The sequence below is a fragment of the Euprymna scolopes genome, chromosome 10 (assembly GCF_053919585.1).
Source record: "Euprymna scolopes isolate OS-2025 chromosome 10, ASM5391958v1, whole genome shotgun sequence".
In the NCBI taxonomy this organism is placed as follows: domain Eukaryota; kingdom Metazoa; phylum Mollusca; class Cephalopoda; order Sepiida; family Sepiolidae; genus Euprymna; species Euprymna scolopes.
The window spans coordinates 26,059,649-26,087,197 of NC_136491.1; the positions used below are offsets into that span (position 1 = coordinate 26,059,649).

General features: G+C 28.6%; 1 protein-coding gene across 2 annotated transcripts in view; it reads right to left on the reverse strand.

Moving 5' to 3' along the window:
• LOC145285876 (uncharacterized) overlaps positions 1 to 27,549 on the reverse strand; it is a 221,672-nt gene that overhangs the window by 35,162 nt on the left and 158,961 nt on the right. For both annotated transcript variants that reach the window (XM_080134324.1, XM_080134325.1), the window contains 2 exons: positions 27,294 to 27,395; positions 19,047 to 19,229 (listed from right to left, as the gene is read on the reverse strand). In XM_080134324.1, coding sequence (XP_079990450.1) covers positions 19,047 to 19,229; positions 27,294 to 27,395 — 285 coding nt within the window. The remainder of the gene's footprint in view (positions 1 to 19,046; positions 19,230 to 27,293; positions 27,396 to 27,549) is intronic.

The following is a 27,549-nucleotide window of genomic DNA, read 5'->3' on the forward strand; positions in this document are numbered from 1 at the left end:
AGAAAAACAACAAAAGTCTCAGAAAAAAAAAAAAAAAAATTGATTTTAATTATTTAATAAAAAAAGTTATAATTTTATTTGATTTTCTAAATTTTCAAATTAAACTTGTGAAATAATGTTTTCAAGTTTTTTTATTCAATTTTGTTCGACTTGCCATTTTTACATAAAAAAACACTGTCATCATCTAGAGAAAATGTATATTGGTTATTATATAAAATCTGAACTTCACCTTCAAAACCTCTACGTCATGCAACTAAGGTCTACGACAGAGGACTAATACATTTAGCATATTCTGGTGAAATAAGTATTTCCTATTAAGGACAAAGACCTATATATGTAACAAAAAACACAAGGAAGTTTGCAAAGATTATCAAAATTATTCATTTTCTCAAATTCATTTAAGTATTTTTAGACGTTCTTGACAGGATTATTTTGGAAAATATTAAACATGATTTCTGCTTGTATTATACAATTATATTTCCTCTGCGTTTAATTAGTATAACTCATTTTTTAAATAATTAAAAATGTTTCTAATTTGTAGTGAGTAAAGCGATTTGAATTTATTGTGTGGCTTTTTGTTATTTTATTGTTCTTTTTACATTTGCAGAGTTGTAAGACTGCTCCAAGTAATAAGTATATTAACTAATTATTGAATATTACTAATTTGAGTTTCTTGTTAATAATCATCTCAGTAATTATTATTTGATAATTATTTAGGTTCCCACATACTTGTTCCGAGCTGTAAAACTGTCAGGTACCCCTCCACCCACTCTAAATACTAAAATGTAAAAATTGGGATTTCTAAGTAACTATATCAGAGATGCAGCTTCAGTGATATTGCATATTTGGAGTCGTTACGGGATTCATGTCTTCCTAAATAAGATTCTCCCTTCCAAGTCGCCTAACTGGGATTTATAAAATCAACACATATCTGACAAAATAAAAGTGTCAGTGTAAAGCAAAAGCCATTTCTTATAGTTTCATACATTTATCTATACATTCATTGCATCACAATTTTTGATAACTTTCAGCTGCCAATTAGAAAAAGTCCCAAAGCAAATCTGATCATATTTAGAGCCAGCCAAATATGTCCGAAAATGGGATACTGCCTTTTCTACCTTGACAGAATACAAAACCGTCTTTGAAACCTAATTAACAATGCCTTTTTCTCCTCCTTACAACCTTTTTCTCACAAAAAAGACGTTGTCAGTCTATCCCTGCTCTATCATCATTTTCATACTAGGTGCTCGACTGAGCTTCAATCTATGGTTCTCCTCTTATAAAACATTCACAGCACTTGTCTAGCTACAACCACTATCAACAATTTCCTTTACTCTCTATCTGTACTTAAAACTAAAAAATTCTACAAGCAAAGTTTCTTTCCTAGAGCTATCTGTCTGTGAAACACAATATCATGAAACTGCTTCCTAGCCGACTATAACGTGGTCGTTTTCACATCCTATGTAAACAAGTTGTTGTTGAACCATTCCATTAAATAATCAAATTCTACCCAATTTCTACCAACACGATGTTGTCTACCTGACATTCAACTTTTATCCTTGAGTGGCCTTTAGGCTTTGATAAGCAATGACTCCCTAGTAAAAAAAGAGAAAAGAAAAAAACTATATCGATGACTGCATTCTGACGCAACAATATACTGGTCATTTATTTTCTGTATATTATCAATTTTCTTTGATAAAAAAATTTATTAGTTTATCACAAAATTACTGTGACTGTTATTTGATCGTCAGTGATGTCGTTCATGATGCGTAGCTTGCGAAAATGGTAAATTCATTTACAACAATTAGATGCGATTATCGTCAAACTTGACTGAACAGAAAAGAATAGTTCATCTACCACCAGGTTTAAAATATTTTGCTTCTCATTGAAAATAAATGCAGAACTTTCAAGATGGAAATATTCAAACTCAAATCCCTGGATACACAAGTGGAAAAACCTCAAGTAATTAGCGCTTAATGCTTTTATGGGCATGATTTTTCTGACGCAAGTGAGAACATTAGCTGTATCTACCTAGCATTGCCCAGGGGTTGTTTTTTTTTATGTGTGTGTGTGTGTGTGTGTTTTTATTTTATTACTGTTAGTTTTGTTTCGCTTCTCCCCTTGTCATTTCTCTTAACTATTCACGAGAAAATATTTACACTTTTTGAAAGATATGTCACTGCAGGGATATATTATTCAACACAAATCAATTTGGGAATAAAACCAATCAGACGTCTTATAAAATGTTGAAACATGTTTTTTTTTTTTTTAAGCTCTTATAAAAATATACATGCACATTTGCGTTGGGTCGATTAATCATAATAAAAAAAATTGGAACATTTTGGGGTATCAGAATCGGAATAATTTGAACTTAGTACAGTTATGACTATAACATAAGATAGAATAGAAGACACTTGTGATGCCTGACACACAAGCCAGAATTTAAGATTTTGCATTTAAAAGGACACGTTATCAAAGGGGCTGAGCCTATCTTTCATAAAAACATGTCAAACAATCATAAAGCCATCAAAAGTTATATCAACATCAATATACAACCTTTCAAAGAAGAAAACACTTGTATCTTATAATGTAATGGTTGTCGTATAGTAGTTTGTATTAAGACGGAAGTCCTGGAATTTGGCTTAACTTGTGTGCATGGACGTTTCTAAACATCCATTTTTAAAAAAAAGTTTCCTGTTGATTTATTATGTGCTGTAAATAAAAAACGTATCCTTTTTTTCTGTTTTGGGATGAAGATAACAATATTCCAGGACTTTTTATGTGTTAGGATGATTAATTTGTAATCAGAAAAAAAACAGAACTTTTTGAGGTATCAGAAATTTCCAATTTCAAATGATTTTGTTTTGAATATATTTTTAGCTTAATTTTCTATTGCTGGTATTTTGGATACAATATATACAAAGGGAAACCGTTAAGAAGTTTGACAAATTAGCAAGAAAATTATACCTAACTCTCAAATTAAAAGAGCACCCCTGCTCCAAAAAAAAAAAATAAATAAATAAATAAATAAATTCTACAGTTAATTAAGCAGTTAAGCAATTTTAGAATCAAAATCGGTAATTGCATCAGAATCAGAAAAATATTAAACTCATCCTATAACTTATATATATATATATATATAAGGTTTGAATGTGATCAGTCTCTAGGTGATATCATACCTTTCATTATTTTAGGCATAATGTATTCCGGTCCCCCCCCCCTCCTAATACACCATATCACTATTTTCTTTTTTAATGTATCATCTCCTATTTTATTTTAAATATATCGTCTCCCATTTCACTCGATCGATTTTATTAAATATTTTTTTAATAAAAAAGGAAATTTCTCGATCCAGCTTACGAAAAGTGAGAGCGAAACCGGTCAACTGGCCTCCCTCATTAATTTTTTTTCTTTTCCCACTTTTAATCATGAACATCAAAACGGATCTTCCTGCCATGATTACAATAATATACAATCCAATAATATACAGGCCATTCTTTAATTTTTTTATACTAAATTTTTGTTTTTAAATAGAATTTTGAAACTGAAATTTATTCATTACATTTTTCTTATTAACTTTTATTATTATTTTTACTTATCAAGGCCTAGAGATTGCTCGAGGATCATGGTTAATGACTGTCTAGTGAGACATATTTTTGCTCAGTAATGATAGAAATTTGGTAAAAATTGATTATTTTAGAGGACGACTCAACAAGAACTTGTTTAAGTTTGACTTGAAAACGACCATGTTATAATCAGCTGGGAAGCATCACTGCAGTAATGTGTCGCACAAAAATAAATCATTAATCTGTTTTTAAATTTTACAAATCATATATTTACACATGCATACAATATTTTACTAAAATAATTTTACAAATGAACTGATTGTAAGTTGATCGACTTACCAACTGTAGTTGACTATCATTGGTGATAATACCCCCCCCCCTAAAATATTTGTTCTAAACCACCGCTTTTATCACAAGTGTATTCCACCCCTCTTTTGTCTGTAAAGATTTTAATGGCTGTTCAGCTAAAGAAGACAATGGTAATTTTACCTAATTTCACAGCAAAATGGGTTGACCTTAGCAACAAGCTGAGATGACTCCTTATAAGTATCTCTAATACATTAAATGTGTGAATGTCAATGTTAGTGGGATCATGTATCGTCCACAACAAATGGTTGTGCTTGTCTGCAGACTATTCAACGTGCCAGGCTTATTCAGTATTCAGACTTTTCATGCGAGTGTTGTGCCTTTTAAAGAGTCATCTTTTTTTTTTTTTTTTTTTTTTTTTTTTTTCAGAGGTTTATTCAATGCTAAAATAATATTTATTGCAAACTATTTATTGCATGAAATTAAACACAAGAAGCTATTTTGACTATAGTGAGAAGTTGGGAAGCTCAATAAAACCAAATAGGAGATAGAGCTTATAATAAGAGCTTATAATAGAGCTTATAATAGAGCTTATAATAGAGCTTATAATAGAGCTTATAATAAGAGCAAATAGTTTATACCTTTCCCAATGTGTTAGTACATCACTGACTACAATAAATCAAACTGGATTTGAACTCGGCATATAATCCATTACATGGTGCATGAAGGTACTCCTCAAGTCAATCATGCATCCCCTTTTCACATGATAGAACTTAATTGATTGTAATGACTATAAAGATGAAACAAAAAGAAATATATAGCTCATCTTGGTTTGAAATATTTCTCATTGAAATATGGCATAGAATTGATTTATCAATGACACTTTGAAGAGAGAAAACAAATTCAACTCGCCTCTTGATACTCTACAAGTGAGAACATTTGAGCTTCTCAAGGATCGACTCTGTTTTGATTTGGTTGTTTTGTTTTATGGCATATCAACCATTTTTCAGGTTATATAATGCAGAATCCAGTAGTTTTGGGAAAAGTTTTTAGGCTTAATGTTCGTTGTCTCTTCAAATATTTATTCATAGTGTTTAGTTTGGTTATTTTGTAGGGAAAAAGTGTTTTTGTAAAACATTATTGAAATTTGCAAAACTAAAGAAAAAAAAACAAACAAAAAAACAATGTCAATGATTGGTACATTTTAGGTCATGAAGTTCTTGTTTTGATGCAAGGAGGTGAAAATATAACTTTGAAAGAGCAGCCTCCTGGAATTGGTCTCATCAATTTGTTTCATAGCCCTTTATCAGAAATAAGCAGCCATCACTGACCACTCAATAGAAATAAGTTAGATTAAAAAGTACAGTTATGACATAAGATGGACATCTCAAGTGTCTTCTATTCTGACACACAAGCCAGAATTTAAGATTTTACATTTAAAAAGGACACATTATGAAAGGGGCTGAGCCTATCTTTCATAAAAACATGTCAAACAATCATAAAGCCATCAAAAATTATATAAAATATCAATATACAACCTTTCATAGAAGAAAACACTTGTATCTTATAATGTAATGGTTGTTCGTATAGTAGTTTGTATTAAGACAGAAGTCCTGGCTAAACTTGTGTGCATGGACGTTTCTAAACATCCATTTTTGACAAAAGTTTCCTGTTGATTCCTTATGTGATAGTAAATAAGAAACATATCCTATTTTTGTCTTACGATGAAGATAACAATCCTCCAGGACTTTTTAGTTACACAGATCCAGGCAAATACATAACTACTGTATTTATATGTTAAATGAGCAAAAAAAAAAAAAAAAAAAAAAAACTGCCGACCATCTGGTGAAACTTTATCTAGATCTAAGTATTCTTTTAAATGAATACTTTATATTATGTATCTTTAAATCTATTGAAAAGCTAACAGTTGGAGATTTTCTTTTTGTTTCCTTTGGATTAAAGAGGATAAAAGTTGGTAGAAAGAAATATAAATCCTTTATAAATCATAATCTTATTACAAATATATTGGAACCCTTCTGGAGAAAAGTCCAAAATAATTTTTAGCCCACAAGGATATAATAATATTTAAAGTGCTATATTTAATCCTCTATAATTATAGCTATGCTTACAAATTTTAATTTAAAAGATTTACGGGATATTATTCATAAAAAGGTTTATCTTTAATCAGACAAAATTTGTCTATCAAAATACTTCTTAATTGATCAAATACGAAACTAAGCTTGCTGTGAATTTCACTCAATTTTGTAGCGCTATACTTATACAGGATTAAATATGGCACTTTAAAATTACTTGAGCTTTCTCTCCAGAATGATCCCAATATATTTTTAATAAAGTAAGATTTTATGAATTTTATACCTTAAGGATTTCCATTTGTTTTCAACTACCTTTATCCGCTTTAATCAAGTGGGAAAAAAAATCCAACTGGTTGTTTTTTTTATCCCCTAAAGAATATATAAACTGTTTCAAATGAGGTGTTTGGTATTTTTTCCACCATTCAATGAAACATGTGTAAGACAACAAATTATTATGGAAGAAAAAATAAATATAGATTTGGCTTTTTAATGTTCACTAATGATAGCTGATTACACTCTGAAAGTGTAAAGGTGTTTTCATTGAGCTTAATTAATTGCGCCAAATGAGAAAAAAATTTTATATATATTATATGCATCTATTTTTATAATCAAAAGTATATATATATATATATATATATATATATAGACACACAAGTATGTGTGTGTGTCCGCGCTTACATAGCACACTTAGATTAAATGGCCACATTCTAAATATATAAGTCTCAACTTACATTTTTATAGGTCATTTAAAAAAAGAAACTAATACTTAAATCATACGATATATCCATTCCAGAATATATTTGTTAATAAAATTTCTTTCAACCCATATCATTGCACCAAGTTTAGAAATTTTGAGAATATTAAGTTTCCATTATATGAAAATCCGACTCCTGGAGAGAAATTTTTTTTTTTTTTTTTCAGTAAAAATTATTCATATCATAGCTGCTTGCTTTTAACTGTAGTAATGTAGCTTATTAATCACAATTTTAAAAAAATCATTAAAAATATCTTTTTGAAATCACATTTAGATTTAATCATTAAGCTAGTTGTTCCCAATTTGTGGATTCCATATTTCAAATAGAAGCATTAAGATAAATTTTTTTTTGTAATAAAAATATATTAATATTTAAGAGATGCGTTTTGTTTAAAATGTCTTGAATTTATATAAATTAGCTTTAGTTTTAAAACAATATTAAGTGGTGTTTGATTTAGTAGACAATATAACTTCATATTGGTAACTTCAAAAAATTGCAGATTTCATTTTGTATCCATTTTTGTTTTCAAAAATTTTTTAAAAAAACAGAAGCAGGTAAAACTGGTTTTCACCATGCAATAATATTTTTTTTTTTATTAAGTTTTAATCTAATTTTCACAATGAAGAGCCTCAAAACTTTATATTTCATTAAATCTGTCACATTGTAGTTTATATTCAACGTGTAAAAAAATTAAACCATGGTTATTAAAAGTAAACTTATTTTAAATAACTAATACAATGTTTTTTGTTTATTTGTTTTTTTACTGGGGGGTGGGGGTGGTACCTTTTAATCTAAATACTTGATAACATCAAGTATTTAATTACTACTTGAAAACACCAATTACTAAAGACCAGATACAAAATTAATACATATAAGTTATTTTTAAACTTTAACCAGATAGTTCTTGGACTATAAATTGTAAGCTTTTATTAAAAAAATAAAATTTAGCTTAAAAAAATAATAAATAAAACATGATATAGTTTACAAAAACATTTGCAGATTACATGATTAAAAATAGTAATAAGTTTAAATATTTACAAATTCATTTTCAAAACAGCTTTTTATAACAGGCAAAATAAAAATTAAAAAAAAAAAAATTTTTTTTTTGCAAACTTAACAATACTCAGGTTGATACCATAGAAAAGTTAAAAAGCAACAAGAGTTTTCAAAGCAATTAGTAATCAACCTGTAAATTATAATCCAAGAAAAAAGGATTCCAATAAAACCCAAAGAATAACAAATAATGGGAATTATTAGGTTGACAAGAAGGTTCTTGCGGAATTTTTAATTTTGATTTCAAATGATGTATTTTCGAATAAGTTTTCATTATAATACCATACTTTATATATCATTTTAAAGAGTGTTTTTCACTATATCTAACTGCTTAAATTACAATCGTTTTAAAACGATTCTTTTTAGAACATTGAATACAAGATGGAAAAAACAAAAGCAAATTTGCACAATTTTCTTATTTCAATTCAAGCTAAACCAAAAGCTGCTGATACAGCTTGCGATATCAACAAAGCATTTGGCCAAGGAACTCAGTAGTGGTTAAGAACCTTAGTCAAAGCCAATCCACGCACAACTATTTGAGAACTTTCTTCTGAATTAGACGTAACGTATACAACGATTTCCAACCACTTGAGAGACATTGGAAAGACAAAAGAACTTAATAAATGGCTCCCTCATAAATTGAATGACAACCAAAAGAAACGCTGTTATGAAGTGTCATTTTTTCTTATTTTACACAACAAGAATGACCCGTTTCACAACCAGGTTATAATTTGTGATGAAAAGTGGGTTCTTTACGACAACCGGCGATGCTCAACTCAGTGGTTAGACACCGACAAAGCTCCACGACACTTCCTGAAGTCAGAGTTGCACCAAAAGAAGGCCATGCTGACTGTTTGGTAGTCTGCGACTGGTCTCATCCATTACAGTTTTTGGAATGCAAGCAAAACCATTACGGCGGTGAAATACTGTCAGCAAATGGATGAAATGCATAAGAAACTTCGACAACAACACCTATCATTAGTCAACAGAAATAACCCAATTCTCCTCCATGACAATGCCCAACCACCCATTGCTAAACCGATCCTGCAGAAGTTGAACGAAGTGGGCTATAAAAATGCCTCACCCACCATACTCGCCAGACCTTTAATCTACTAACTACCACTTTTACAATCATCTCAACAACTTTCTGTGTGAAAAATGCTTCAAAAAACCTAAGCAATATCAAAAGTGCCTTCAGCAACTTCATCGCCACCAGAATGCAAGATTTTTACGTCGTTGGCAAAAGTGCGTTGATTCTGATGGTGCTTATTCCGATCAATAAATTTTTGTTGGAGCCAAGATATGTTTATCTGAATTTAAAATTTAAAAACTGCAAAAACTTTCTTGTCAACACGATACAAATATTTAAAATGAAAAAATATGATTTTATACTAACTTATCAGAAATTATAAGACACTTTGCCATATCTTGCTTTTAATGCAATAAAAAATTTTTTTTTTTTTTTTTTTCCATGGCAAAACCAACTAAATAACATGTTATTAAATGACACCTTCTTTGTGTTCAAGATTGATGGAACTGAAGCATGGATGGACTAGACTGGGTACAGTGGATGGATTCTTGGTGCCGCTTTTCAGGGCTTACATCTATATGCTGTTCTTAATTTCCTCTTTTCTAAAGGATTTTTGCAAATGTTCTCTTGAGATAATTTTTTTTTTTTTTACTAATGGGTTACTACTTATCAAGGCTTAGAGGGCACTCAAGGATAAGGATTAAATATAAGGTATAATGGATTAGTGCAATAATTAACATATCATTGTCAAAGTCTTGCCATTTCTTTTTGCTGGTAATTGAAAGAACCAACATGTCAACAGACTGGACACTATGGAAGTATTTGTGGCCTCATTTTATCAGGGCTTACAAATATTCATTTCTCTCAATTTCCCCTTTTATTTTATCTACGTTAGATAGATTTTAACCCATGTAGATGTTTGTATGGGCGTAGCATATTAGTGTTGGTTGTAGGTACAAGTGGTCGGCCATCAGATGTTGACAATGATCAATTAAGAACATTAGTCGAAGCCAATCCACACACAAAAGAATCTGGGATGCTAACTAATATTGCTCTATTTCCCAACTGTCTCTCCAATAGACATTTGTTTTTTTTCCAAGAGCTCACCATTTGATAGAAAAATATTGAAGCAAGTAAATAAAAAGTAATTAATTAAAGGTAATGCAGAAATTTGTTAATCTTTATCAAATAAATGTGGAGGATTTAAATCATTGGCAAATAAATCAAAGATCATAAAAATGTTATCAAAAAAAAATAAATCATGAGTTTATCCACAATGAAATAACATTAAAACAAAACAATAACACAAATGTCAGACCATTTCCGAGTGTTATAAAAAATTATTCACAAAAACGTTTCAAAGCAGAGAACCACAATCAAGACTCAATATAACATTGAGGAAAAGCAATAATTTGGTGAAAATAGTAATTGTTAAAATATACATTTAAGACAATCAGGTCTTTTCATGAACATAAAAAAATAAAAATAAAAATAAAGATGGGGCCAGATTTTTTTTTTTCTTCAAAATATTAAATTCATATCTTGCACAAAATACATAATTCTGTAACCGGTTATAAGTTTAAAAAAAAAAAAATGAATAAAATAAATAAATGGTAGCCATGTTAAAATAAATGGGTAGACATGAATAATTTTTTTTTTTTCAAATATAATGGGTGAATAGAGGTAGATGGAGAAATTAAAAGATATCAGCTTTGGCGGACTAAATCGACCATTCTTTTCTTTAAAAAGAAAAAATCATTTAGTATAGATGAGGATTTTTTAAAATGTAATTTATTAAAAAAAGAAAAAAACAAATGTTATTCAAAAGAAAATTTAACAGGCGTTAAATTCACTTAACTATATAACCCGTGACATAGTACTTGGTAAAATTCAGTTGTAAGTTACACTATTCTGGAGGTTGAAATATGATCACGAAAACTCATATCCAGATGAATTAATTGAAAATTGATCACATTGGATGTAAACCATACCCAAATATGGCCATGTTTTATGAATTACCCGGTACCATTTTTGTGCCTTTAACTCAAAAATTGGTCACAAATGAAGCATTTTATCTACTATAATGATAAGACGAGAATTTGATAAGTTACCAATTGTAATGCTGGTGCGGTTAGGCTGATAAGAAATTGTACCACGCCCAAAACTTGCTTGGTTTGTTCATGCATTTGAATTTGACTTACTTATCAAGAAAACATATGAAAATCGAAAGTAATCAATATAAGTAAAATAGTTTTTCAAAACATCCATATTATTTGGATTATCAGACTAGCGTTTTCATCTCGAGTGTGATTCTCACATTTTGGTTGATGTCACCTCCGACCTTCAGGTGTATTTTATTCAACTTGGGAATTTGCACGGAATTTGTGAAAATAACGCTCAAGATGAGAACAGTAGTCTGAATAATCCAAATAATATGAATTATCAATCGTCATGTAAAAAATTCAGAAACAACTTTCTAAACATATCAAAAAGTCCGTTGTGAAGATAGAGGAAATCTATATTACGATGATTTTGTCAACTTAGACTTCAAAAAGCCAGTGTTGCCAAAATATTACAAAACATTGTATAAAATAAAGTCTATTCATGCAAAAACGTAAAGATAATAGAAACAAGAAGGAAGAGTAATGTATAAAAAGCCCAGAGATGATAAAGACAAAATTGCCATTGCACGACTATAAATCACAAATCAAGAGAAAAATTTCAGCAGACGTTGCAATACTGTATACTAATTTGGTTACAACTTTAACAATTTAAACCAATTTCTTATCATATGGTAATGCAATCGTCTTTGATCACTTCCAAAAGACAGTAATCATCAACCTAGTTAAATAAATAGATTTTTTAAAAATGTTTCAAAGAACGTTTATCAATCTGTTGATGAATCTGGGCCAATATGTAATTAAGGGTGCAGTTATAATGCAACATGTTCAAACGAACAGGACACAAGTATTTCATCGAGTTTGATGGAGATTTTATCATACTCCAATTAAAAAATTTACTTCATGTTCAACATTCAAATACCCTCACCAACACTACCATATTTGGGCTTGATCCATGGCCATCCCTATAACAAACCGTGAAACCTAACATTTAGAGTCTCTGACTAAAGGCAAAATTTTCAGTCCGCAAAAATCTTATTAGCTGCAAACAATTCACTGTCATTTCTCATAGAAAATTTAATTCTGAAAGGATTCTAACCACAGCCAGGGTTAAATACAAATTTTCTATAAATAAAGAAATCTCACATTGAAATAAAAATCACTCATTAAAATATATATTTACCTTTTTTGCATTTAAATTTATATCTTTTCATTTATAGGAATTTTGTCAATAATTGTCAAATTTATCAATGAGCTCATTGTGGTTTTTCTTATTCGGTTTGTAAGACAATATACATTAAAATAATCTCACAGGGGAATTTCCCCTGTTTTTAACTCGTATATATCAATTTTCTTAGAAACCCCACATCGTCTACAATATAAGACCTTAGTTCCACAATCACCTGGCTTGTTATAAGGATGGTCATAGCTAGGTTACATTTTTTTTTTTTTGTTTTTGTACAATTAAATCAGCATTAAAACTTGTTAAATACTGATTTTTTAAAAATCTGTATTAAAAAAAGATCACAATGTGTATAACATTTCTGTACTTTTGAGATGGTATAGTTCCACTCATTTTACCCTCATTATTAAAATAGGTGTTTTTAAGAAATGTGTCTATTTCCAAAGAAAATTGCAAATCTCGATAAAGTTGAATGGTTTTAGCACATTATATGCAATTTTGTTACATGGACCTGACCAACGATTGAAGGAATGTAAGACTTTATTTAACCAGCAAAAAAAAAAAAAAAAAATTAAAAACAATTTAAGCTAAATCAACATTTTATCCATTAAAGACATCTAGGCCAGATTTCAGAGTTATCTAAATTAAATCCACAAAAACATTAGTGCTGTTATTAAAATAGATACAAGCTGCTTTGGATTTCTAGCTGTGATGTTTTCTTTTTATATCATACTTTTTATTTTAAGATGACCTCAAAAAAAAACAGAAAGAAAAGAAATTGTACAGGAAATTAAAATTCATAAATTTCTTAGGACAAATTTGACATTTACTAATATACAAGACTAGTCATGTCTGGCTGAAAATAATTACATATGTTAAATTACATATGTTAATCTACATAATAAAAAGTAGTAAAAATTTTACTTGCATATTTGTTTTAAAAAGTTTTAACTTGATTAGTAGTTTCATTTTTATAGTAAGCTTTACTTTGGGTATGGCAAGAGTAGTAAACTTGTTATTAATAAAGATAAATTACTATTTGCCCAGACAACACTGGCTACTCCTGCTAGTAAATACTAAAAAACTTTTCATTATACAGTAAAATTGGTTTGATTAGATATATCTGTTTTATGAAATATTAGCCTGTTAGTGTGTTATTCAATGTTCGAACAATATATATACTACAAACAATTCAACGTATACATTAGATGAACATAAGTTGTTATTTATACTCATAACTTCTATCCGTCTTTCCCTAACCCCGACTGTCTCTTCTGCCCAACACATTTCTCTCTAGCTGAACATACACACATACATACAACTCCTTTATATAATAGATTCCTTGAGGAATGAGTTAGCATTTTATCTCCAAATTAGTACATAACAATGAAAAATCGATCCCATCCTGATAAAACTTACCCTAGTTAAACTAAAGAGAATAAATTATTTTTTCTAAATTTTGCAATTCATCCAGGACATCACTGATCAAGAATATACCAACTTTTATAATCAATGTTTTGTTGTCTCAGACTTTTAGCTGGACAAACACACATACAAACAACTGCCTTTTATATAATAAAAATTAAAAATGGAAACTTTCATACATTCATCATTTTAATATAATCCTTCTCCAGTGTTATTATGTAATCAATAAAAATTTTGTTATTTTTTTTTTTTTAATTTATGTATGCAATTAAGTATTTATCTTCAATTAGATTTATGGTCATATATATATATATATATATATATATATATATATATATATATATATATAGTATTCTGAATTTTACTGGGTTTATATAATTAAAAATTCAGTAATCGTTCATATACCAATAAGTTTTAAGTCAAAATGAGATGACTTAAACTGTAAGCTACAAGATTATCATATTTCATAATTGAGCATTCATATATTGTTTTAACAAAATCAAGACATCAAGGAATAGATTGATAGCAACAAATAGTGTATTTCATTGTGTTTATATATATATATATATATATATATATATATATATATATATATATATATAAACTGAAGAAAGTGCTCAATACCGTTATAGAGCAGATATGCGTTTTATTTTTTATTACCGTATCTTTCTGTTAAGTTACATTATTGTTTCAGCTACTTGGCCGTTTTTCTGTAAAAGTCTGAGGATGCTACAGACAGCCAAAAAAACGGCCAAGTAGCTGAAACAATAATGTAACAGAAAGATATGGTAATAAAAAATAAAACGCATATATATATATATATTAAATGATTAGATCACTCTGACAGATATTAAAAAACATTTAAAAAAAAGAAATTTGAATTTCAACAGTATTTCTTGCGGTTAATCATAGCCGAATGGATATGGTCCTTGCTAATGAAGCCAGGGATGACTTCTGTCGCCGGGTTTGAATCTATGATTCCCAAAGGATGAAACACTAGTATTTAATAATTATTATAATAAGTAATATATATATACATATATTAAACAATTAAAATTCTTGTAAAAAAAAAAATAAATGTTGAAAAAGAATCTTCAACAAAGATCATTACTAAACTGCAATAAAATTAAAGTTTTTTTTTTTTATTTCTTTGGCTACCATATCAATTATTGCAAGACACAAAGATGTATCCATTATTAGCTGTACATAATAATGATGGGAAGAAATAAAAAAAAAATTTTTTTTAAATGATCAGAATATTTCGATGATATGTCTCCAAAATAAGAGGAATGAGTAAAGTCGGCTGTATACCCCCCCCCCTGAAAAACCTGATGGTTGATTAAATTATACATCATCTTACAAGAGGTCAAATTGGCAAACAACAACGATAACAATTTATGTATAAAAAGTATCAAGCCCTATACAGTCAGAAAAGGGGGAGATTATGTTCTTTTATTTAATGCCATAATTACAGAACTTTGTAAAAAAAAAAAATATTTCATAATACCTCATTTCAAAATATTTTCAGCAATGCAAACAGAATCAAAGCTAAGTAAGCTTTTCATTTTTTTTTTTTTATCTGTAACCTATTAAAAGAACCTTTTGGAAATGTTTATAATTATTTCTTTAAAAAAAGCTTTGCTTGCTTTAATTGCTTTTTCACTTTGAAATCTTTCATTATTTCATGTTTGAAATATTTCCCACAAAAAAGCATCAAACAACAGTAGTCCACACGAAAACAATATTAGCAAGATAACTCAAGCATTATAAAAAAAAAAAAAGGTCCACACCTTTTAACAGAATCGTTTAATTGCTGTTATTTGTGATTTAAAAATATTAACACACAATATTAAAATACAAAAATAATGAAAAACATTTATAATCAGATCCACATTTTTTGTGGAATAATCTTTTACAATTTTATTTATTAAAAAAAAAAAATCATATAACTATGCCACACTTAATTTGTTAATATAGATGCTTACAATCTTTTTTTACATCATCCTCTTTGATCTTTGCAATGACTTTTTTTTAGTACTGTTTATGTATAAATAGTAAAATGTTTAATAAATAAAACAACCAAACTGGCAGATTTAAATAAGGAAAGTCAATTTATGTCTATATTAGTGTTGGGACGATTAATCGGAATCGAGAATCGGAAAAATCAGAACTTTTTCAGGTATCATAATCAGAAATATCTGTGCCAAATTCCCGATGCCAAAAACTATTCTTTTTATTTATTTATTATTTTTATTTTTTTATTGTTTTGATTTTGTTTTAAAATTAATTTTCCTTTCCTGGTACAAGTAATAAAATGATAAACATTTTCTGATTTTTTTATTCTACACAATACAATGGAAATCTATAGATCAAACCCCACAAATGTATTTTCTACATTGGCAAAAATATACACTTTTTATTGTAATCCGAAAATAAAAAATAAATGTGTAGCTAAATATTTAGAGGTTTTAAAAGAATCAGAATCAGTGATTGTATTGGAATCAGGAAAGCTATTGGAATCGCCCCATCACTAATCCATAAACAAATTCGATTTTTTATAATAAAACACAAATCTTTTTTTGTGTTTGAAAATTTCCTGCTTAAAAATTTTACATTTAGAATTGTCACCATAGCTATACCTGAGGTAATGCCATCTCTATTATGATATCATCTTGCAGCATATAAGACTTCTTGTATGTACTTTTCATTTCTACAAAGCTTTGGTAAACTGTTTTTGTTTTTCAATGAAAGAGAATTATATTAACGTTTACCTTCAATTCATTTACTAAATAACGTATACTAATAATCATGTTATTTATAGTAAATAAAAGCAACTAATATCTAATAAAATAAATTAAGTAAAAAGTAATTCAAATTTTTATTTCATTTCTTATTTTTTCAGTGTTCATTTTTGTTTTTGACTGTCATTTTCTGTAAGTTTCTTTTAAAGTTAACAAAACTATCCCATAAGTGTGGAGAAATATTAGGTTGTTTTTCTTTTGTTTATTTAACTTTATTTTTACAGCTAAAATGTTTGTAGATGTATTTTTGTTGAGACAAAAACCAAGTTTGGAGAGTGTGTGTATGTGGAGACAAAGGTGCATAACTGAAGCAGGTATATGCAAGAGGGGTGGTCAACCCTTTTTTATAACATGTTTTCATTCAATTTAAATGGGCTATTTGTACCAACTTATTCCCTAAACTATGATAATATATACATATTAGGCAATATATATATGACTACTTCATTTAATCACCAAAATTAATATACGAAGATATAATTTTATGCATACATTTTCAGTATTTACTTCAACAGTGGTAGAACTAGGTAGTACCTATTTACAATGCCTCCCCACGGGACAGAGTTAGACACCAGGGTCGTTTTTTAACGTGGAGAAAAGGTACAAAAATAAAAATTGTTTCAGTCGTGAAGGACTGCTCCTCCACCGAAAGAGAACAAGAAATGGAAGTGCAGCATCTGAAGAACAGATACTACACTTTGATCTTGGCCAAAAGTAAAACTAGGTAGTAAGTGATGAAAATATATATGGCAATTAAGCTACACAGAATATTCCATGTTTCATTCTCATGAGAATTCATCAGGTTTATATATCTTATATATATATATATATATATATATATATATATATATATGCACACACTACTTAGCTCTACTCAGGTATGGAGCATTATTGAAGTAAATACTGAAAATCGATACATAAAATATTATATGTCTTGTAACATTTTATGTAGATACATGAAATAACCATTAGTTATATTTCTAAAAGCCAAAAGATGGAATCAATTCACACTTAAATTTTTATTGTTTTCTAGGCAAACACCTGCATTTTCATTATGTGTGTGAATTCATTCAATCTTTTGGTATTTTGAATAACTAATGAAACATATTGCTCTGAAAGTAGAAATACACTTTCATTGAGCTTTAACATTTGTTAGAATTCAAAATATCATTTATTGAATATATACCTCAAGAATATATACATTCTTATAATCTTAAGAATATATATATATATGAATTAAAAAGATGAGGAATAAAAGTTACATAGAACTTTATTATATCATCAGATCAATAAAGATGAAAGTGAGAAGAAAATGGAAAAAAACTCTTTAAACCATGGGATTTCAAAGCTAAATTCTTCTCATCAGAAGAGGAGAAAAACCGGCATTATAAAAAAATAGGGGTATACAAATAAATTAGATTAGAAATGAAAAAAGTAGGGGATGAAATAATGGGGACTAATAAAGAATATAAAAAGAAATACCAAAAAGTAGTGGTAGGGGAGGAGTATAAGCAGGAAACAGAGAAAAAAACATAAGGACTTTCATCCCCATTGATCTGATGATATAATAAAGTTCTATGTAACTTTTATTCCTCATCTTTTTAATTTATGAATTGTTCCCTTTAACCAGGTAGAGCTTTTACTATCTTGAAAAGTGTGCTTTATTAAAGATATTTGTTTCAGATTCATATATATATATATATATATTGTATTTTGTGTACAGAAAGTTATTAGATGAGAAGATATGTCATTGGTACTGTATCTCATCTAATAACTTTCTGTACACAAAATACAAATATGCTCTTATTTTTCAGATTTTCCTTTTAATTGAGCACTCTGCTGGATTTCTTTTTCCAAAAAGACTAATTATATATATATATATATATATATATATATATATATATATATATATATATATATATATGTTTATGGGAAAAGTATGTTTATTCAGTTATATTTCACCCTTTATTTATACCAATCCTTTTATTTATGAAACTCGATGTATGTTAAATTTAACTACAGAGCATATACAAATAGATGACAAAACTGCTATATGCCATATATAAGTTATTCATCTTACCATTTCTTTCTTTCAACATGTTAAAACGTTGAACATATACATGTTAAAACGTTGAACATATACATGTTAAAACGTTGAACATATACATGTTAAAACGTTGAACATATATAGTGTGGATAGAATAGGAGTGTAGAGGAAAGGATTTCAAATAAAGACAAGATGAACTTACTTGAATGAGAATTTTGGATTTATATTTCTAATTAGTTACTGAATTCAAAAAGAATGGATTCATTTTTTGTCACAAGGTTTAGAAAGTCAGGCAAAATTTTGGCCATACAATTTGAATAGATAAAACAATGAAAATAATCGCTGTTTTAGATTATCATTAATCTTAAACTTATTTTCTTGTTGCATAAGCAAGTATGATTGCATTTTCATTATCTCTCGTGTTTATTACTTACAATCATTCAATGTGCCACGATCGGCACATGCACCATAGGTTGACCATCCCTGATATACAATTAGAAGAGAAATGCAAAAAAGAATTAATTAATGCACCCTCTCACAGCAGATGATAAGAGCTGGGTCCAGCAGTAAACGTTTGAGTACAATGTTTGTTTTCAAAGTCAGTTATCATGGCAATAACACAACTCAGAATTGCAACGAGACTTAAGGAGATGCGGGTTTACTCTACCTTTATGCTTGCGTGGAAACTCACAGATCTCGCATTTATCCAGCGCTTGATGGTTCATATATGTGCATGCAGAACAGCTCCAAGTATCTTCCAGAATTTCATTATCTGGTAATGGAGAAGGAACAGGAGTGTACCGAGGAGGTCGAGGTGGAGGGGTTTTTCCAGGTGAAGGGTTTTTCCGAGCTAAGAAAGAAGAAAAATAAAAAATAAAAAAAAAAGATTAGATATATGAATCACAACATGAAACTGGATTCTCACATCAAAATTTTTATTTTTATTGATCCTGTTGAGTTCATAAACACTTTCATTGGCTTTTTACAGCATTAAAATCATCTACTAATATATTACTCATTGTGTAGTACTGTCCATATCATGATTTATGAAAAGGGAGAAACATTGTGTATCCCCCCTCCCCTTGAAGTTTGTACCCATCCCCCTCTTTTTTTTTTTTTTAAATGGTAGCAGTAAAATTCCATTTTTTATAATTTAAAGATAAAAAAACATTCCTGTGTTTTCTGAACTATGTAAGTGAATTGATTATTATTATTTCTTTTAATTATTTAAATAGGTATACAAATTTTGCTTGAAATTTTTCCAAGCATCCATTTTACATGCTAATCTATCTCTGGACAGGTCTTCAATTATCCCTCTTCTTTGTCTCAAGTCCATCCTTATCACTTTCTTTTTTACATGTTTTTCTTGACTTTCTCTTGTGAACTAAACCTGCTACCTCAACTGTTCTGCATCTACTAACCCAACATTCTTTAATCTTATATCGTCATCTATATAAAGTCAGATATCTATACACCTAGCAATACACATGGACGATAAAGCGCTTTGGATAATCACAGATTTCAAGGAGCTTCTGCTAAAATCGTCATATTTTACAAACCAAAGCACTTTAAGTCTTCAAAATACCACCGTTTTGTTAAAAGATGAATGTACTTTCAAACAAATTAAAAAATAATGACATACATTATATATTTTAAGAATTTTAAGCAAATAAAATGATAAAAACATTATCATAAAATGGCGTTTTCTATAAGATTTTGTAACGATCCCCCCTCCCCCCGGATTTCTAAATGCTCATACCATGTTTGTATTAAGAATTTTTTTATGATATTTAGAAACTAGCCAGAAGAGATGTCACCTTTAATAGTTTCGGGTGTCTGAAATATAGTTGAGCATCTGTTTTTCTGTTGTGTTAAAAAAACATTTCAACATGACAAGTATGGAAAATTTGAAAAAAAAAAAAAAAAAAAAAAAAAAATTCTTCGGACACCCACTATTAAATAAAACAATCTTTCTACTGTTTTAATCTGTTAAAAGAATAATTGCATGTGGGTTTTCTCTTGTGGTAAATAACAATTTAAAAACATGATATCCGGAAAAAATAAATCGCTTGGATTTTTAGTGTGGACTGTAGTATTAGTAACAGCATCATCACCACCAGTAGCAGCAGTGATAGCACAGCTGCTGTAAACAAACTTTTTTTGTTTTGTTTGTTTTTATTTTAGATCGAATTTTTTTTTTTAATTGAAAATCTGATAATAAAAAAATTTTCTTGCATGTTTACTTATAGCCATTTTGTTATTAACCATATAAATATTTTTAAAAAATTTTACCACTGGTCAAATTTTTTAAAATATTGTGCTTTTTGCTTTGAACAATCGAAAATGTGACTGATTGATTTTTTGGGTTCACATGTACAAGCAATATAATCCCTCTCGATATATATTTTTTTTAATTTTTCGTTTTTTTTTAACGTTTTCAACAGATTATTATTTGGAAACTAAAATGTACCCGATTATAAAAATAAAAAAAAGATTTTTTTTTTTATTTTATTTATTTATTTTATTTTTTTTTTACACGGTGGTCACCACTTATCAAGGCCCGGAAGCCACTCAGGGATAAGGGTTATTGCAAGTACAGTACGTTAGTGTGGAGATTTGATGAATGCAAAATCTATATTTAAATATTTGTAGGAAGTGCTCAGTTCAGAAATAAAAACGGTAGAAAAAGACATGAAATATAGTTAAAAATAAACATCAAATTCATTCAAAATTTGTGAACAATTTGTCAGCTTTAGCAAAAAGCTTCTTTTTTTTTTGTTGTCGTTTTTTTTTTTTTTTTAATATTTAAATAGTTGGGACAAAAAATACTTGATACTTTTCCAAATGTTGCATTTTCTGTTAGTAACATCACTCGTTTTACATAACATTTAATGGACCAAGTAAAGATTAGATACCCTGTAGCAGCAGACGAAGATTGGCGATCATTTCAAGTGACACCGGTTGTTTGACCTTGATATGGCCTTTGGTTATTTGTAAACATGTCAAATAGCAGACATGGTCAAATGTTTGCAAGCAACATTTTTTTAAATATATTTACAAAACTTTTTAAGATTTAAAAGAAAAAATATATATTTACAAAAAAATTTTTTTTGCAGATTTGCAGTTTAGTTGTAACAAATATCATCAAACCAGGTAATCACTAAAAGGGACTCTTAAAGATCGACACCAGTATCAAGCAGAAGGTTTTTTACAGGTTTCAACTTTAAATGGGTAAAATATAATCACATAATTATTGAAAATGTGATCATGTTATTAAAATTTAATTTAAATTATCCATGTTGTTTAACAAATTTAAAAAATAGTGCAAGATGAAGTTTTAACATGATTAAATATGTTTTATTTTATAATTTAATATTAAAAACATTGAACAATAAAAATAAAATTGTGGGTACTTATGTATTTTTGTTACTGTGCTGAAATAATATTATGGCATGGGGAGGATGTTTTGTAACTATTCTGTGCTTACACTTTACAGTTAAAAAAAAAAAAAAAAAAAAAAAAGATATTGTGAAACTTTAGTTTAATCTGAAAAAACTATTTAAATATAGCGTGGTATCAAAAATGCATAAGCACCAAATTTTGGTTTAATTTTACAGTAGATATTTTTCTCGGATGCATACAATGGCAGATGGTACCGTGCTATTTTTATAGGTTTTTTTTTTTTTTTAAATTGTAAGTTGGAAACACAGAATAGTTATAAAACACCCTCACCTCATTAAGAATGCTTTTCTAAATAATAACGTTATTATTTCAGCATGGAACCAAAAATACACAAGTACCCACAATTTTATTTTTATTGCTCAATGTTTTTAATTTTAAATAAAATAAAACACATTTAATCATTTTAAAACTTCATCTTGCATTATATTTTTTTAATTTGTTAAACAATATGGTTAATTTAAATTAAATTTTAATCACATGATCACATTTTCAATAATTATGTGCTTATATTTTACCCATTTAAAGTTTGTAAAACATGTAAAAAAAAAAAAACTTTTTTTAGTGATTACCTGGTTTGAGGCTATTTGTACAACTAAACGGCAAATCTGCCTTTTTTTTTTTTTAATATTAAATATTTACAAAACTTTTTAGGATTAAAAAAAACTTTTTTTTCTATTTACACAAAACTTTTTAATGTAAGTAACAAAACGAACATATTTAAACAAAATATGTTTAAATAAATGGGTGTCTTTCTGGGTGCTTTTTTTTTTTTTTTAATTTTTACAGAACTTTTATTAAAACTAATAATTATAATTATGATAAAAATAAAGAAATAACTAAATAAATAAAAAGAATGAGCTATATCAATCACAAAACATTAAAAACTGATATTATAACTGAAAATTTTGGACGCTGATCTATTAAAAAAATATTTTTAAAAACTTTTAAATACAATTATTTAAAACAAACTTTTTAATGGCAGAAACAAATATAAAATAACTGACTTGTTTGGAATTTCGCAAATGTTTTGCGGATTTTTGCGACCAAGATTGATTTTTATGTACAGTGTATGTCTGTGTGTGTTTTTCTGTGTGCGTTTTTAATACAATTCAACATTTATTGAAATTGCGATGTATGTCAGTGGTCAGTGAAGAAGAAATCCTTCTAGATCGAGACAATTTTATGCATAATAAAATTACAAGTATAAGTAGGAAAATTAGATCATACGGTATCACTGGACGAATACTTAACATAATTAAATCTTTCTTAGATAAGAGAAAAATTCAGGTTGTCCTCGACAGTTGTACATCTAAACAATATGATATAAATGCGAGAGTGCCTCAGGGGTCTATCCTTGGACCTTTATTATTCCTAATATTCATAAATGACCTCCTCAACAAAATTGCCTCTGAGATGGATATGCTGATGACACCATGCTCTATAACAGGCACAAGAAAACGAATGACTACATATCTGAGGAAATGGCAGAAACACTAGAGGATGACCTCCAATCTGTAGTGGAATGAGGACAAAAATGGATGGTCACATTCAATGCTGCCAGCACTAAACTTGTTTCCTTCAATATTTACAAGAAACCTTCTCTACCACCAATAGCAATGGCCAAAGATTCATTATCTGAAAGTACTTCTTTTAAACTCCTCGGCCTAACGTTCACAGGAAACATAAGTTGGAACATTTACACTGAGAGCATTGCCAGGACTGTTGCGAGGAAAGTAGGCTCTCTCTACTGTGCTAGAAAGCTACTAACGCCCGAAAGTATCCTGTATCTCTATAAGGCCACCATTCACCCATGTATGGAGTATTGTTGTCATATTTGGATTGGTGCATCTGCTACTAATCTCTCGCTCCTAGACAAGGTTCAAAAGAGAGTCTCCAACTTGATAGGTCCTGAACTGTCATCTAAGCTTAGCCTCTGTCCCATCGACGAAATGCTGCATCCCTCTGCCTGTTCTACAAGTACTTTAATAGTGAATGCTCTGACGAACTGCAAGCACTTGTACCCCCACGACGTAAATACCCTCGACAAACCCGACAAGCAGCTATACAGTAGAGATCCTTAGATGTAAGAGAGCTTTCTACTTCAGTAGTTTCTTCCCCAGAACCGCAAGACTTTGGAATTCCATTCCGGGTCCCTGCTTCCCCAACGGTACTGACATGCAGAAGTTCAAGTGTAACGTGAACCGACATCTTGCTGCCCAACTCCTTACATAGTATCCCAGTAGCTTTTGTCCCTGATAGTTGCCCCTTACAACAAAGTGGCAATGTGCCTTGTTTAGGGTGAAAATGTAATAAAAAAAAAAAAAGAAAAAGAAAAAAGCAACAAGTATAAACAATTGAGATTTAGAAATATATTATTTTATTGACATGTTATTTTATAACTTATTTTTATAAAGATAAAATTTATCACAAGATACAAATCTTTATAACTTATTTTTATTTAAGAAAAAAAACTTGCTATTTGCTTACTTCTTCTCACCACAAGGGCAAATTAAATACAAGTTTTAGCATACGAAATTCTCAGTTAATGTTTTGTAATTAATAAAGCTCATTCTTTTTATTTATAAAAACCACACATAATCTCCTTTTAGAAAAAAAAAAAACACCCAGGATTTATCTACCATAGAAAAAAAAAAAAAAAAAAAATCAGTCAACTGCCCTGAAACGCTGGAATGGTTCAAAATGGGAAATTATTTTACATTAAATTCTAAAATAATTTTTGTTTTCATTAAAGTTTTTCAAGGTGTTCGCACATAATTGTCATAAAAGTAAAATCATATTTTGGAGAAGGGGTCAAATAGGGAGGAATAACAGAAGGTATTAATATACAATAATACCAAATAAATATTGCAATATATTCATTTTTAAACAGTCCTAGATTTACATTTCAGTTTTTTCTACATAAAATGTATTACAATTCAGCTTCGAATTTTTTAACTTTTCTTTTAATGAATACATGGCATTCTTAGGAATTGCAGCACATTTATGTGCATTTACTGCAGATTATTTGGAAACCATTAACTTTTGGAAATTTTCAGTAGCATATTCTGATTCCTTGCACAAAAATACACGTATACAGCAAATTTCATTGCCTAATCTTGTGTTTTAACAAAGATATAACATTTTTACTGAAAAAATAGTGTAAAAAATGTGATAAAACACATATCGTCTTAAAGAGGGAAAAATATTCAAACGTGCAAGGCACAAAAATAGTCATAACTTCCTTAATTGGATTTAAAATTTTTTTATTGGATTTAAAAAATTTTAAAAGATTCTTTCTTAGCTTATCAAGCTCTTTCTATGTATGCCATTATTGAAATATGTTAAGCCATTTCAATTTTTTCATGTGTATTGCTAATTGAGTTTTCTCTCGCTCTGGCATTGATATTAAAAGTCTACTTTTTCTATTTAAAAATTATTTAAACAAACTTCTTAATATACTCAGTCATGGATATGCAATTCCTTTGAAAAACGAGCATTAATTATTTATTCATTTTTTATGGTTTCTTATTAGCGGTTTCATTTCAGTATTAAACTGAAGTGTATTTATGCATAGTTTCTACATTCTGCATAACTGCGTAGAATTTAAACTGAAAACATTCTAGCACATGGAAATATTTTTATAAATAACTATATATATATATATATATATATATATATATATATATATATTTATTATACACAAAAGTAACAAAAGTGTGTGTGTGTGCGCGCAAGAATTCTCTACCAAACTTATCGCTGGATATTTGGTCTACAGAGATGAAATTTGATATGTAGGGTATTTGGACCTGTAGCACACTTTCGATTTGGTTTTTAATTGGCAAAAATTGTTGCTAAGGGATCAAAATTGAAAGCTAAACAGTTGACCTTGGCACGAGTAGTTGACTAAACCTGTTTGCATGCACCAATTTACATTCATAGGTTAAACAACATTATTTTTTAACTATTTATATGCACATTGGCATGGATCAGAGGCTAAGAAATGAGGCTGGAGAGTTGTTTGTTTTGATTTCAATTCTAGCCAATGACATCCAAGTCATTTTTTTTTTTTTGTTTCTTTTCAAAATCGCTACTGTATATTATGTACAAAATAATAATCGATAGAGAATTGACTCCATAACAATAAATATGAAATCTGCCTAAATTAAAATATTATATTTAAGGGTATTTTGAGACTGGGCAATGGAAGGTGGCCTACTCGTATTTATATATTTCCATGTAAAGAATTTATTTTTTAACTAATATATCAATCATTATGAAATTTGAAACACAACTAATCAGTGTAAGAGATGGTAAAATAGCTCTGATTTTTGCAAAATTAGATAATAAATATTCCTCAAATTTCAGTTTGTTTGGCATATTTCAAAGAGTTTCAGTGGATATAATAGTGGCATAACCTACTATTTGAAAATTGAAATATTAGAGATTTGTATTTAATTTGCTCCATAGTACGTAAACAATGATTAGGACAGAGTCCCTGAATTTCACTTTTCAAGATCTTAAGCTTTCAATTTTAGACATTTTCTAGAATAAAAATAGGAAATTTTTGACACAAAAAAGATTTAAAAAAAAATAAAGATAGAAAAGTCTGTTATGTATAACAATAATATATATATATATATATATATATATATATATATATATATATATATATATTGGGTTTTTAGATACGTATGGCTAGGTTTCCTTCCTCTTATCTATTTGCCTTTCTGGTACCTAAGGTACTTAAACTTTTATGCATTTTTATTCCCATAGCATTTACATGCTAGTTAACATGTCACAGAATGGATCTGGTAATTTTAAACTTACTTAGTAATAGTTTATCCTTTTTATTTTTTTTATTTTATTTATCTTTCTTTTTTTTTTTTTCATATATTAGTAAAAATAGTAATCGTATTATTTTATGTTTTTTATTGGGGAAGTGGTATTATCCACTGGAGAGCCAAGTAATTAACAGCTGTCCTGTTTTTAAATCTCCGAAACAGCTACATGGTAAGCAGTTGATGATCCCTGTTTTCTATTTACAAAATTTTAGTTAAGGTTTTCTCTTTTTATCCTAATGTAATTAAATTCTGTTTTAAAATTGAAGACTTTCGCAAAATCGGCTTATGCAAGTGCTAAGTCTACTTCTATTTAATAATTTTAGTTAAGGCCTTTTTTTTTTCTTTTTTCCATCCTTATATAAATTCTCTTTTGTCATTATAAAATTTTTAGAAGTCGGATTATGTAGGTACTAAGTCTGTGATAGGTTAAAGTTAATATTTTTTTCCTTCCAGGAATTTAAACTGCATTCTTTTTTTTTATTTTTGCATTTTTTTTTTAATTCAAAACTTCTTTAGACTATATATCAGATTTTTTTGTTCAGTTTTCTACCTAAATAATCATGTAATCGTCTTTGTAGGGTAGTATAATACGCTTCATAAAATGTACTTACGTTGCGGAGAAGTTGAAGTTGCAAAAATGGAACCACTTTGTCCAGTGTTCATGTTGTTATAGAAGTGCAATTGTTCTTGAGGATCTGTAACTCCAATCGGTGCTAAAATGAAAAGTACATTTTTTAATGGCAAAGTCTTCTTAGATTCTTTTTTAATCATAAAAAGCAATTCATTTTGAATTACATTAATAAAAGTTTTCTGTTCAATAAAGATAAGCATAAGTGTCGTAATTTTTATTACGCTTCAGAAAACGAC